The following is a 15118-nucleotide window of genomic DNA, read 5'->3' as shown; positions in this document are numbered from 1 at the left end:
CTTCCTGAGCAGTCTCCCTGCTTCTACTCTTGCCATATGCAATCTCTCTGCTATTGCAGCCAGAGTGGGCATTTTAAAAACTGAATCAGATCACACCTTTCACTCACTATATAGCCCTTCCTTTGGTTTCCCATTCCTCTGCAAAAAGTTTGGTTTATCCTAAGAGGCATAGTTCTGCTCACTCTGCCCCAATCATAACTGACTTCTTTTCTGTTCCTCTGAAAGTCCAATCTGATTTTTGCCCCTGCTTCACAATCAGCACGTGTGGTTTCTCTCCCTAGATGCGTATTGCTTTCCCAGGACCATCTCATGGTTACTTCCTCAGCCCATATTTTTAAAAGGTGGGCGAGCCTACCATGTAACGGGCCTTCAGGGTCATGCTGCCTAAAGTGCCCCCCCCCCAAAGTAGCTTGATGAGACTCACTCTAAAAATTTTTCAGCTTGGCTGGCGTGGCTCAGTGGTTGAGCATTGATTTATGAACCAGTAGGTCACAGTTCAATTCCCAGTCAGGGCACATACCTGGGTTATGGGCTCCATCCCCAGCAGGGGACGTGCAAGAGGCAGCTCAATGATTCTCTCATCATTGATGTTTCTGTCTCTCTCTCTCCCTCTCCTCTCTGAAATCAATAAAAATATATATTTTTTAAATGAGAAGTTTTCAGATCTGCTTTAGAAAACACCACTTAAAAGTTTTCTATCCTCTCAACTTGTCTTCCAGATTTTCCTTGTTAAAAATTCCAATAAGTCTTTATGTTAATTCCCTTAATAATAAGCTCAAATAAGCATCAGGCACATTTATATAACATTTACATAAAATAGTGTGAACATTAAGAAATATTTAGTCAACATGTCACCATGCCCCTGCTCACTCAAGAAACATTTCTTCCCCAGCGAAAGTTTCCTGAGCATCTACTAAAAACGGCACGCTTCTGTGTTCTGTGGGGTGGAAAGATGCCTGAGACATGGCAGTTTGATTGCATGCAACGTTTTGAAATTTATATTGTAGACTAGGTGCCACCATTCTATCACTTTAGTAGTGTATCATCACCTAATCACTGTCGCTGTTAAACTTTATTGAGCGCTTCCTATGTTCAGGTTGTAGGCCCAGAGCTGTAGATGAGTAAGGCATGGATCCCATCTTTGAAGGACTGTCAGTGTGGTTGGGGAGGCTGAACACTTTCATAGCAATAACACATCCATAGCATACAAAGACAAGTTGACTGACTATCCTATATGACATTCACTTCCCTTTTCTGAGTTAAATGGCAGTACTAACTTCTTTTTTTTTTAAAGAGAAGAAAAGCTAAGAAAAAAAAAGACCCAAAGTGCTCATTAAAGCTACTTATCTAAAACTAGAGGCCTGGTGCATGGGTGGGGTCCCTCTGCCTGGCCCGGGATCGGGGCCAATCAGGGCCATCTTGCCCAGTCCTGATCAGGGCCGATTGGTGTCGATCGGGGCCGGCCGGCTGTTGGGAGGGACCACAGGAGGTTGGCCAGCAACGGGAGGTTGGCTGTGGGAGTGCACTGATCACCAGGGGGCAGCTCCTGCATTGAGCGTCTTCCCCCTGGTGGTCAGTGCGCATCATAGCGACCTGTTGACCAGTTGTTTGGTCGACCAGTCATAACAGTCGCTTAGGCTTTTATATATATAGACTAGAGGCCTGGTGGATGAATTCGTGCACAGGTAGGGTCCCTCAGCCTGGCAGGCGATTGGGGCCAATTGGGGCCGATTGGAGCCTGCTGGTTGGATGGAGGGACCGCGAGAGGTTGGCCAGCTGTGGGAGGTTGGCTGTGGGATTGCACTGACCATTGGGGGCAGCTCCTGCATTGAGCAACTGCCCCCTGATGGTCAGTGCACATCATAAAGACTGGTCCTAATGGTTACTTAGGCTTTTATATATGTAGATAGGCCTAAATATTTAATAGAGCCTACATATGTAATCTCAAGTATACAGAACCCAGAGTGTTTGATCTGGATTCACAAGGGATTAAGATTCTGATTTAAAAGAAACAGAATCTCAGGCAAGTGTGGTAGAATGGAAGGAAATTATATTGAGTGAAAAAAAAATTTAATTTAAAAACTTTTTGAAATTTGTAAGCCATTTACATGATTAAAAAGACAAAACAAAATTAAACGACCACAAGGAAATGTCTCTCTTCCCACCCTGTCCCCTCTCTTGTCTTTTATAGGTAACCATGTGTATTCGTTTCTATATATCTTTATGTAAATACAAGAAAATACTGTACAAGGTTGTCTGTGAGTTCCCCCTTTCTTACTCAAAAGTTAGCATATACTGTACTGTTCTTTTCACCTGACAGTGTATCTTTCCTTATAAAAACATGTTGTTTCCTCATTTTAAAGACAGCAGCTGCCTCATGCTCCATTACATAGTTGTGCCACCACTAATTTAACACCTCTTGGTTCTTTCCAGGGTGTTTCTGTTACAAGCAATAGATAGTTGATGTAGCAGATAAACCCATACATCATGTCATTTCGTACATATGCTGGTATCACTGTAGAGTAAATTTCTGGAAGTGGGATCACTGGAGGGTAAATATACGTGCAACTTCGATTTAGCAAAATTGGCCTACATGGGAGTTGATTCACTTTGTCCACCCACTAGCAATGGAAGTTTCTATTTCTTCGTAGCCTTACCATTGCAGTGTGTGTTCAAACTTTTGGTTTTTTGAAAATCTAAGAGACAAAAAACTAGTAGTATGTCAGTTAAGTTTTAATTTGTATTTATCTTATTATATGGGTGATATTGAGCATCTTTTTTGGTATATATCTTTTTCCATGCCTTTTGCCTATTTTCCTTTTCCTAGGTTTTTCTCTTGTACACAGAAAGATTGGCCCTTTGTCTGGGTTATGTAGGACATATTTTCTTCACTTTGTTGGCAGTCTCTTTGTCTTCACTTATTTATTTTTTGTTTTGCCATAAAAACATTTCATAGTAAAACTTATCAATCATCTCTTTCACGGCTTTTGTATTGAATCATCATTGGAAAAGCCTTTTTCTACTCCTAGGTTAAAAGGGAATTCACCCAGGTGTTTTCTTTTATAACTTTTTAAAAAACATTTAAATCTTTGCTCCATTTGGGCATGGTGTGAGTTATAAATCCAATTCTAAGTGGCTACCCAGTTGCCAGTGCCATCTTCACACAGGTGAAATCAGGTGAGAATGAACATGAAAAAAAGATTTGAAATTAGAAAAAAAAAAAGTCACAAAAGTGCAGACTTGGGGGTGTGATATTTTTGAGCTTTAGTTTGCATAGAAATACAAGTTTTTTTTTTTGCTGTTGTTTCATCAGATGGAAGGGCTTGCCCTCTCCCTGTCTCTGCCTTCTCACCGTTTCCTACATTCTCCCATCTCTTGCCCACATGACCCTGAGCTACAGCACTGCGGAGCTCAGTGCTAGGGAGCTGTGCATAGCTAGGGGAGGAGTGAGGAAGAATGAATAGTAATATCAGATCATAGAGGTGAATATATCATATCAAAGAACATCTCAAGGTTTGCCTACATAGCCATACCAAATATAGAACTGGACTGCTTTAAGACCAATCTTCAATAGCACACCTAAAACCAGCATGAATTCCACATCAAAAAGCTTTGAAAAGTAATATAGGTCTTACTGAAATATCTTCAAGGAAATATCATCTAACAGAGCAAAACCTGCTATGATGCTCTCGAGGCATCTTTCTTCTTAAGTCCCTGTCACCATGACAGCAATACCCCAAACATTCCTTTTTGTTTCTCTCAAGCTCCAGCTTGCCTCTCTCTTCTCTGCTCCTCCTGTCCCCTTCAGATCTGTACTGAGAGGTGCTCCCTGCCTTTTCCTTGTAGATCACTGGTACCCCATTCGGTACAACCGAGGTCTAGAGGCTGAGCAGCTAAATGTGGGTTCCTTAGGAGGCAGGGTAGAGGGCAAGGTGGAGAATAAACTTTGAAAGTCATTCCTATGATGTTACAAAATGCTTTCCTTCTACATGCAGTGGGCCCTCCAGGGTAGGAGTGCCTCAGAACCAACAGCTTTGGAATCTGCTTTCTCCCAGCAGATGGCAGCCTTCTCCAGCTGATGGCTTGGAGCACAGCCCTGATGGTCCCATTGGCTAGCTAGAGAAGGCAGCATGATGAGCATTGCGGTTTATGTAGGTTTGCCTACATAGCCATACCAAATATAGAACTGCACTGCTTTAAGACCAATCTTCAATAGCACACCTAAAACCAGCATAGAATAAAATACAAACACTCAAAGAGCATAATAGAACACACACAAAAGAAAAGCACAGGCCAACATCTCTGATGAATACAGATGCAAAAATCCTAAACAGAATCCTAGCAAATCAAATACAACCGTACATTAAAAAAAATAATATATCACTACCGAGTGGAGTTCATTCCAGGGGCACAGGATCTTAAAGATTTTATGAATTTGACCCCAAAGGTAAGGTAAATAAAGGGAAAAATAAATAAATGGTACTATATCAAACTAAAAAGCTTCTGCACAGCAAAAGAAACTGCCAACAAACCAAAAGGGCAACAAACCAAATGGGAGAAGATATTTGCAAACAATAGCTCTATCAGGGGTTAATATCCAAAATATATAAAGAACACATACAACTTAACACCAAACAAGCAATCCAATTAAAAAATTGACAGAGGACATACAAATGGCCAACAGATATATAAAAAGATGCTCAACTTCACTAGCTATTAGGGAAATGCAAATCAAAACTGGAGTAAGATACCACCTCACACCTGTTAGAATGGCCATTATCAACAAGACAGGTAATAACAAGGGTTGGAGAGGTTGTGGAGAAAAGCAGCTCTCATTCACTGCTTGTGGGAATGTAAACTGGTATAGCTGCTACGGAAAACAGTATGGAGGTTCCTCAAAAAATTAAGACTAGAGTTACCATATGATCAGAACCCCCTCTTCTGGGTATCTACCTGAAAAATTTACTCCCAAAGATATATGCACCCCTATGTTCATTGCAGCATTATTCAAAACATGGCCCAAACAACCGAAGTGTCCTTTGATAGATGATTGGATAAAGAAGATGTGGTACATATATACAATGGAAGACTACTCAGGTATAAGAAAAGGTGAAACACTGCCATGGATAGACCTTAAGAATATTATGCTGAGTGAAATATGTCAGCCAGGCAAAGCTAAGAACCATATGAAACTGAAACTCAAAGGCACAGACAATAGTACGGTGGTTACCAGAAGGGGTAAGTGAAAGGTAAAGGGGGCCAAATACATGGTGATGGAAAATGACTTGACTTTGGGTGGTGGGCACACAATGCAGCATACAGATCATGTGTCATAGAAATGTACACTTGAAACCTATACAATCTTATTAACTGATGTCAACCCAATACATTTAGTTTAAAAAACTTTAAAAAGAAAAAGAGGTCATCATACAGCCATAATGTTCTGACTATCTCTTAGAGGGAGATGCTATCAACCACTGTGTTCAAAAAGTTTTAGGGTGGCTTCTTCTTGTTGACTGACTAAATATTTAAGCTTCCCTAATTATCTCAAAAATATATTTTTTTTACAGTTGGATCATTTGAATTAGGCCTCAAACAAGAGCCATACATTGCGTTTCTGAGTTATGTCCCTTCTCTGTTATTCTTTATCACTAACCCTTATCTTCTCTTCCTTTTTAAAAGGCCATTCATTTGTTAGAAAAATTGTGTAAAATATCCCATATTCTGAATTTGATTTGTTTTTTTTGTGATGCTTTAACTTGTTCTTCTAGCTCCTATATATTTTTTTCCATTTCATGTCCATATTTATTTAGAAGTAAGGTTGAATGTTTATTGGCCAGTTTTATTTTTTCATTAATTACCTGTTAGTGATTTTTGATCATTTTTTATTGAAAGTATCCATCATTCTCTTGTTGATTTGTAAGATCTTTCTATATATTTAAGCAGTATCTATTTTCTTTTTTTGAATAAATCTTTATTGTTGAAAGTATTACATATGTCCTTCTTTTTTCCCCATTGCCCTCGCCCACCGTCCTTTGCAGACTATATAGATTAAGAGGCTTGCTTAGATTCAGAGTGCATTGTTTTGAGTAAGAATTTTTCAGAGGTGGTGCTGTGCCTCTTGCCTCACCAGTTGAGGCACATGATGTCTCCCATTTGTGGTGGTTCTAAGATTGATGAGTAGGTTCAAGTGAGGTTGACGTGATCCCTCTACTATAAAGTTCCTCATTCACCTTTCATTGAATGGTTTTAGCAACCAGTCTCATTCATTACCTAAATTCCACTATTGGGGGTAAGATAAGGCCCTGTTAGAACCTAAGTTTGATGCTGTCACTTACGTTACAAGTCATCAGGACTCATTCATGTAATAATAAGTACTTAAAAAATTCATGCTATAAGTGTACTTTTATCGTCACAATACAATCACTATACTTTTTGTTTCTATTTTGCTTTTTAAAATGATGTTCAGCCCTGGGCAGTGTTCTCAGTGCTTAGAGCATTAGCCCAAGGGTCACGAGTTTGATTCCCAGTCAAGGGCATGTACCTAGGTTGCAGGTTCGTTCCTGGTCTCACATCATTGTTTCTCTCTCTCTCCCTCTCTCCCACTCCAAAATCAATGGAAAAATATTCTAAAGTGAGGATTAACCAAAAAAAAAAAAAAAAAAAAAAAAAGATCAAAACTTGTTTAGAGCCACATCCAGTACTTAGGATTATAAGATAACCAACCAGTAGCCCGATACACAAATTCGTGCACATTGAAAGGGAAATTAATTAGAAGAAATATTTTAATATCGCTATTCACCCTTTCTCTATAATAGAAGTGTCAACCAAATTCACAATTGACAATGACAGATCAAAACATATGCATGTGATTGGTGCCAGTGAGAGATTTATATGTTTCATGCATGCCCAAGTCAACTTAGCCTTTTATATATATAGAATAAACTTGCTTAATTAGACCTGCTTTCTGATGTAGCTAAACTTTTTCCAGCCCAGTGAGGCACCCCAATTTCTCTTTCAGGTAATTGTCAGCAACACAGCAGTAAATATCAACACAACACAGATTATTATTGTACATCACGCAGGGAGAACAAAGGGTGAAATATTTAACTGCAGCAGTGTTTGACTATATTCTGCGCAGTGAGAAAACTTGAAGTCATTTTCAAGGTCTACCATTTCTTGCTTCTTTTCAGTCAGGTCAAGTTTCTAAACTTTCTAAATCTTCATTTTCCAGCTAATGAATAGAAAATAGGATTCTATTGAGTCTCCTATCTACCTACTCCAGGACTTCTGTGGGGATCAAATGAAATGAGGCATAGGACAATGCTTCACAGGCATTTGGTTCAAGTGTGAAATGTTTGCCACCTGGCTATAAAGCAAGTCGTGTTCCTGGGCTGAAGAAACTGCAAGGAGGCTAGTCATCCCTAGGGAGAGGAAGCCGGGCGTTGCTATGTGACGTCATTAACTGGCGCCCACAGCAACTGTTTCCAGGCTGGGCTGGGCTGTGGGCTGTATTTTGCAACATGGGGTCCTGGCAGCGTCAGCTATGATTTGGTGGGCTGTCTCTCTGGGGTGGTGGTGGGGCCTGTGTCCCACTTGGGGGAAGCTGAGTGTTGCTTTGTGGGCACTGGGCCCGGTCCGTGGTGCCATTTCTCTGTGCACGTCACGGCAGCTCCTGCATTGAGCATCTGCCCCCTGGTGGTCAGTGCGCATCATAGCGACCGGCTGGATGGTGGGACACTGAGCATATTAGCCTTTTATATATATAGATATCCCTAAGAACAATTACTTAATCTGTTATAAATTTCTTCACCTGTTCCCTCTTTTTATTTATTTAAAAAAAATATTTTATTGATTTTTTTACAGAAAGGAAGGGAGAGGGATAGAGAGAAACATCGATGAGAGAGAAGCATTGATCAGCTGCCTCCTGCACACCCCCTACGGGGGATGTGCCTGCAACCAAGGTACATGCCCTTGACCAGAACTGAACCCGGGACCTTCAGTCCCTAGGCCAGGGGTGGGCAAACTTTTTGACTCGAGGGCCACAGTGGGTTCTTAAACTGGACCGGAGGGCCGGAACAAAAGCATGGATGGAGTGTTTGTGTGAACTAATATAAATTCAAAGTAAAGGAGCGGAGGGAAGAGCAAGAGAACCCTCCGCTCTTTCGGCTCCACAGGCCGGATAGAACAGCCGAACGGGCCGGATTCGGCCCGCAGGCCATAGTTTGCCCACGGCTGCCCTAGGCCGACGCTCTATCCACTGAGCCAAACCGGCTAGGGCTGTTCCCTCTTTTTAAGTACTAATTTTTTGTAGGGAGAGCTCTGTCATTTTTCCATTCTCACATTTATTGAAATTGTTTCAGGCAAATATGTTCCCCTTGAAACACTGAGCCAAATCAGCGAGGGTGAGATCTGCAGTTTTAAAAAGAGCCCCAGGTGATTCTGATGTGCAGACAAGTCTGGAAATCATTGTGACACAGCTTTTCTTGGAACATAGCTAACAATTGCCCCGTGAGAGCTACTCCATCCTACTAGTTGGAGAGAATGTAACAAGTGTGTTTCTAAGATGAATAACGAAAGCTCTACCTGTGGGAGAAATGACAGCATGAAAGGGCAGTAGGAAAGAGCGTTGTTCATTCATATCATCAGTATTTGGAGAGGTTTTCTAAGGATTGATTCAGTGTTATACTGACTCTCTGACCTGTATGTATAAAGCTGGAAGGCACGTGTGGTAATGATACATGAAAAATCCACAAAACAAGTGTGTGTCTTTCATGGATGATAGCAAGACTGGGCACCAGGGGCATGTTCGTAGACTACTCTCCCCTTTTCCTTAGGTCTGAGTAAGTTTAGCCTTTAAAAATAGAGTAATGGAAAATATCGAATTCAAAAATTCCAGTTCTTTTAAAAGTCCATAGCCTATCTCCTACTAGGCTGTAAACTCCTTGAGAGGAGAGACCACATCTAACTCATTTTTAAAATGTATATTTTTATTGATTTTAGAGAGAAAGGGAGAGGGAGAGAGACAGAAACATCAATGATGAGAGAGAACCATTGATTGGCTGCCTCCTGCACGCCCCCTACTGGGGATGGAGCCCTCAACCTGTTACCTGGAAACCCCTGGTTGGGTTCCGGTTGCCTGTCTGCTCTGTCCTATAATGAAGGCAGGGTTGAATCATATTAGGCCTTTATTGAGAAGGCTAGCCAACCAAGAAGACAGGGCACTTATAAGCATTCAAATCCTGTCTCCCATCAAGTGCAGGGGACAGGATTATCAAGGGGAGTGGGCTGGGAAATGGAGTGCAGCTACGTGTAGTCCTGGAGGTCTGTAGACGTCAGTTATGGTCCTTGCCATCAGGCGATGAGATGATGTTGATAAGATGATGGTTTGACTCCTGGAGGGTCGGTCTGACCATGCTTATCCGTTCTGCTTGCTGGGTTCACAGCTGAGTCACCTCCTTAGTCACTTCGCAAAGGCCTTGAAAAGGAAACTTAAAAAAACGTACCCCCCTATTCATATATAACAAACTTAACTCTGTATTCACATAAGTATATGTGTTCTAAGATTTAAAATAATATAATCACTTTTCAGATTAATTCAGGTGCTATCTATCAGATTACAAGTCCCCCCCACTCCCTCCCCCCCCATCGAACCCAGGCATGTGCCCTTGACCGGAATCAAAACTGGGACTCCACTGAGCCAACCCGGCTAGGGCCACATTTTTATTCTCTCAGCACTTGACACCATGTTGCACACACTAGAAGCCCAATCAGTACTTGCTGTGTATCCTACATGCTCTAGTGAAGCCATCTATACGCTGAAGTTGTAACTAACATTTTTCACTACCGTTCCTGTACTCTCTGGATCTGCTCTATGCGAGGTGCTTTACGCATGCACCACTGAGCTTTACACAGGCCTGCCTCTGGGCCTCCTACCTGCAACAAGGAAGCCGAGTCCCAGAGAAGTTAAGTAATTTGTCCACGATGGTACCGCCAGCTGAGTAACTAACAAAACTGGAGTTGGAGCTAGGTCTGTTTGAGGCCAGAGGGCACCCACGTTCCTTTACCCGGAGCACTCCAGAAGGTAGAAAGTGCTATTTCAGAGCTCTCAGGTGCAATTAAAAGCTCCCAAGTGGAAACCATCTGGAACAATCTGTCATCATGAGGCCTGTTAGAATAAGCATTTATATAACGTGGCCTGTATGATTTAATACATTTTCCGACATTAAAAAAAACCCTCCTTCTAACCATAATTTTTAATTTGTGTAAACATATATTCTGTTTGGGACATTACAGGTGTATCCAATTTGCTGTTGCTTAAGATACCTCAATGAGCATTTTTGTACATAAATCTTTGTTCACACTGGGAATTATTTCTTTAGGGTACATTTCTAGAAGTAGAATTGGATTAAGGAATATAAGCATCACCCACTCCTTTTGCAAAGTTATTTATTTTAAAAAAATGTATTTTTATTGATTTCAGAGAGGAAGGAAGAGGGAGAGAGAGACAGAAACATCAATGATGAGAGAGAACCATTGATTGGCTGCCTCCTGCACATCCCGTACTGGGGATCCTGCCCACAATCAGGGGATGTGCCATTGACTGGAATCAAACCCGGGACCCTTCAGTTCGCAGGCCAATGCTCTACCCACTGAGCCAAACTAGTTAGGGCATGCCAAGTTATTTTCTATGAAGTGTACTAATTTATTTTATTTCATTTTTATTTTTTTAATTTAATAAATCTTTATTGTTCAGATTATTGCAATTGTTCCTCTTTTTTCCTCCATAGCTACCCTCCACCTGGTTCCCACCCCACCCTCTGCCCTTACCCCCCACCCCCGCCACTGTCCTCATCCATAGGTGTACGATTTTTGTCAAGTCTCTTCCCGCACCCCCCACGCCCCTTTCCCCCCGAGAATTGTCAGTCCACTCCCTTTCTATGCCCCTGATTCTATTATATTCACCAGTTTATTCTGTTCATCAGATTTTTTATTCACTTGGTTTTTAGATTCACTTGTTAATAGATATATATTTGTTGTTCATAATTTTTATCTTTACCTTTTTCTTCTTCTTCCTCTTCTTAAAGAATACCTTTCAGCATTTCATATAATATTGGTTTGGCGGTGATGAACTCCTTTAGCTTTTTCTTATCTGTGAAGCTTTTTATCTGCCCTTCAATTCTGAATGATAGCTTTGCTGGGTAGAGTAATCTTGGTTGTAGGTTCTTGCTATTCATCACTTTGAAATTTTCTTGCCACTTCCTTCTGGCCTGCATAGTTTCTGTTGAGAAATCAGCTGACAGTCGTATGGGTGCTCCCTTGTAGGTAATTAACTGTTTTTCTCTTGCTGCTTTTAATATTCTCTCTTTGCCTTTTGCTCTTGGCATCTTAATTATGATGTGTCTTGGTGTGGTCCTCTTTGGATTCCTTTCGTTTGGGGTTCTGTGCGCTTCCTGGACTTGTAAGTCTATTTCTTTCACCAGGTGGGGGAAGTTTTCTGTCATTATTTCTTGAAATAGGTTTTCAGTATCTTGCTCTCTCTCTTCTTCTGGCACCCCCATAATTCTGATATTGGTATGCTTGAAGTTGTCCCAGAGGCTCCTTACACTATCTTCATATTTTTGGATTCTTTTTGCTTTTCCAGTTGAGTGTTTTTTGCTTCTTTGTATTTAATATCTTTGACTTGATTCTTGCGATCCTCTAGTCTGCCGTTAGATCTCTGTATAATATTTTTTATTTTAGTCAGTGTATGCTTAGTTTCTAGTTGGTCCTTTTTCATATCCTTGAGGGTCTTGCTAAATTTATCAGCCTTTTCTAGAAAATTCTTGAAAACCCTTATAACCGTGGTTTTGAACTCTATATCCAGTCATTTACTTTCCTCCATTTCTTTCATTTGTGATCTGTTTCTTTGTCTCCGCATTTTGGTTGATTCCCTGAGTTGATAGAGTGGCTTTGTGTGCTAGGTGTCCTATAGGGCCCAGTGGCTCAGCCTCCCCAATTACTTGAGGTGGACACTCTTGGTGTACCCCTTTGTGGGCTGTGTGCACAGTCTTGTTGTAGTTAAGCCTTGATTGTTGTTGGTATCACTGGGAGGAATAGACTTCCAGGCCAATTGGCTGTGAGGATCAGCTGTGTCTACGCTGGGAGAACTTCTGTGCTGGAGACACCCTTATGAGGCAAGACTTGCAAAAGCCTCTGTGCTCAGCGTGGATGGGGCGGAGTCTCAGGGCGGAGCAGACAGCATTGGTTTCCCGTCAGCCCTGCCTTAATAGGCCCCTGTGTCTCAGTGTCCTGTGGTAATCGCTGCAAGCACCTCTGATAGAAAGCCACCCTCGAGTTCCACCTGCTGCCAGACAGTCCAGTTTCTCCCCGAATGAGTCTGGGTCCCCAGTGTCTTGCCCGGAACTGGAGTTAAGCGCAGTCGGGAGCTTTTGTCTCCCTCCCTCTTGAGAAAGCCAGCCACGCACTCAGTTGCCAGCCCTCTCCGTGCGCGCACATCTCAGTACCTCTGCCTCCTCAGCTCCTCTGAGTCTCAGTGTGCTTTTCTCTTTCCTTCTAGTTGTAGAATTTCTACTCAGCCAGCCTTCCTGTGGTTCTGGATGATGTTCGTTTTGTCTTTTAGTTGTAGTTTTGAAATTGTTGCGTGAGGCAGCAGTTTAGGTGTTTACCTATGCTGGCATCTTGGTTTCTCCACTACCTGCTCTGAAGTGTACTAATTTAAATTTCCATCTTCAGTTCACAAGAGTGCTCACCTCATCTCATCCTTCCAGCATTGTTATCCTTTGCAAAAAATTTTGCTAATTTAGATAGTTTAAAAAAATACCTCATTTTTCATTTGCACTCTTTTGATTACAAGTTTGAACTTTCTTATGTTTATTAGCCCTTTATATATGAATTCATATGTGAATTCAATTTTATCCTTTGTCCATTTAACTTTTAACATCTACCTTAGTGTTTTTCTTATTCATCTATACTTTTATACTCCTCATATATTAAAATTGTTAAGCCTTTATCATATTTGTTGCCAAATATTTTTCCAAATTTTTATTTCCTCTTCAAGTTTTAATTTTTGACATACAGGAGTTTAAAATATTTTAATTTATTTATAGTTTCCTCTGTGTCTTATGTCACCTTTAACTCAGATCAAAATCCAGGGATTAAGTAGATAGTCTCTTATTCTTGCTCTAATTCAATTAAAAATATATTTAACTTGTTGATGGTGATTTATTAGCTGATGTGGTTTATTTTGGTACATACTGTGTCTTATTTAATTTGACTACTTCCCTAAATAGTTATATTTTCCTACCTCCTTCTTCTATTGATTTGTGATGGTATCTTTATATCTTTGATTCTTATTGAATCTAATTTTTGCTTTTACCTTTCTTTTTTGCAGATCATAGTTCCTATGAGTTTTCAAGGAAAAGGTAAGACTACAGTTACAATACAATTTTTTTAGACTCGAACTAGTGGGCCAGCAGCCTAGCTGGATGGGGCAAACTTATTCAGGGGCATCTGAAGTGAAAAGCTAGCTTGGAGTTTTTGAGAGGATTCCTGTGTTTTCCCTTTGTCATAAAGCCCCTTTTTTTTTTCTTTTTAAAATATATTTTAATTGATTTTTTACAGAGAGGAAGGGAGAGGGATAGAGAGTTAGAAACATAGATGAGAGAGAAACATCAATCAGCTGCCTCCTGCACGCCCCCTACTGGGGATCGAGCCTGCAACCATGGTACATGCCCTTGACTGGAATCGAACCTGGGACCCTTCAGTCCATGGCCCAACGCTCTATCCACTGAGCCAAACTAGTCAGGGCATAAAGCCCCTTTCTAATGACAATTCCTGTGGGAAACAGAAAGCAGAGGAAGAAACTGATTAAGAAGTAAGAATGGGGAAGAATATTGAGATGCAGGAGAACTCTCCTTCTAATCAGTGTTTTGCTTGTTTGCTAAATACTAGGTGTTACATACCAGGTCTAAACCTTTGAGGGACTTGGGATTCTGCATTGACAATTTCATATCATAGATTTTGTGAAGTTCCAGGTCAATGTATTCCACTCTCCTAACCCCTAATTCAAGCACTAGTGAATAACTAGTGAAATTTCAAGAAAATGTCCTCTATTTTTTTTTAAAGTATGTGTGTGAATATATATATACAACATATAAAATAGATGCCTCTTGAAAATAGATGTTTACTCTTGGTTTGGCTAGGATATAGTTAGAAAAGATACCAGAATAGAATCATTAAAGAGAAAAAACAAGGAGGAGAAACCAAGATGGCGGCATAGGTAAACACCTGAACTTGCCACCTCACACAACAACTTCAAAACCACAACTAAAAGACAAAACGGACATCATCCAAAACCACAGGAAGACTGGCTGAGTGGAAATTCTACAACTAGAAGGAAAGAGAAAAGCACACTGAGGCTCAGAGGAGGTGCGGAAGGCAGAGGTACGGAGGTGCGCGCGTGGAGAGAGCTGGCAACTGAGTACGTGGCTGTCTTTTTCAATCCGGAGGGAGACACAAGCTCCCGACTGCTCTGAACTCCAGTTCTGGGCGAGACTCTGGGGACCCAGACCCGTACGGGGAGAAACTGGACTGTCTGGAAGTGGGCGGAACTCGAGGGCGGCTTTCTCTGAGAGGCGCTTGCAGCGATTACCGCAGGACACTGAAACCCAGGGGCCTCTTAGGGCAGGGCTGACAGGAAGCCATTGCTGTTTGCTCTGCCCTGAGACTCTGCCCCATCCAAGCTGATCACAGAGGCTTTTGCATATGAATGGCCTGGTCCTTTGAATTCTAAACTTACCTAGCAAACTGTAGCTGAGTCAGTGAGACCCAGAATATCCAAAAGAAGGCCCAAGGCCCCGCATCAGCTTGCATTGCTTCACAGCTGGGCCTCATCTGGGCACCTCCAAAACCCAAACAAAGAAGAGGAATCTGCAGATCTCTCCATAGCTCCTGCTGGGTGGCCTCAGGCAGAGGCTAAATTAGCACCTCCTTGGAGATCCAAGAGCCAGTGTACCCAGGGGTCGGAGTGGGACCATCCATATTACAACTCCTCAGATCCATAAGGGACACACTCAGGGGGCAGACTCAGTGAGCACCAAAGCCCCATTGAAGCAAG

The 15118-nt window shown here is 41.5% G+C and overlaps 1 protein-coding gene across 1 annotated transcript in view; it reads left to right on the top strand.

The window, feature by feature from the left end:
* Window positions 1-15118, top strand: part of SPMAP2L (sperm microtubule associated protein 2 like) — a gene marked incomplete at both ends in the record, with an annotated part of 53699 nt that overhangs the window by 5173 nt on the left and 33408 nt on the right. The window contains one exon of the mRNA XM_080655955.1: window positions 3847-3899. Within this exon, the coding sequence (XP_080512081.1) occupies window positions 3847-3899 (53 nt within the window). The remainder of the gene's footprint in view (window positions 1-3846; window positions 3900-15118) is intronic.

Source organism: Plecotus auritus (assembly GCF_963455305.1).
Source record: "Plecotus auritus genome assembly, chromosome: 1".
Taxonomy (NCBI): Eukaryota; Metazoa; Chordata; class Mammalia; order Chiroptera; family Vespertilionidae; genus Plecotus; species Plecotus auritus.
This window is presented reverse-complemented; position numbering and strand designations above follow the sequence as displayed.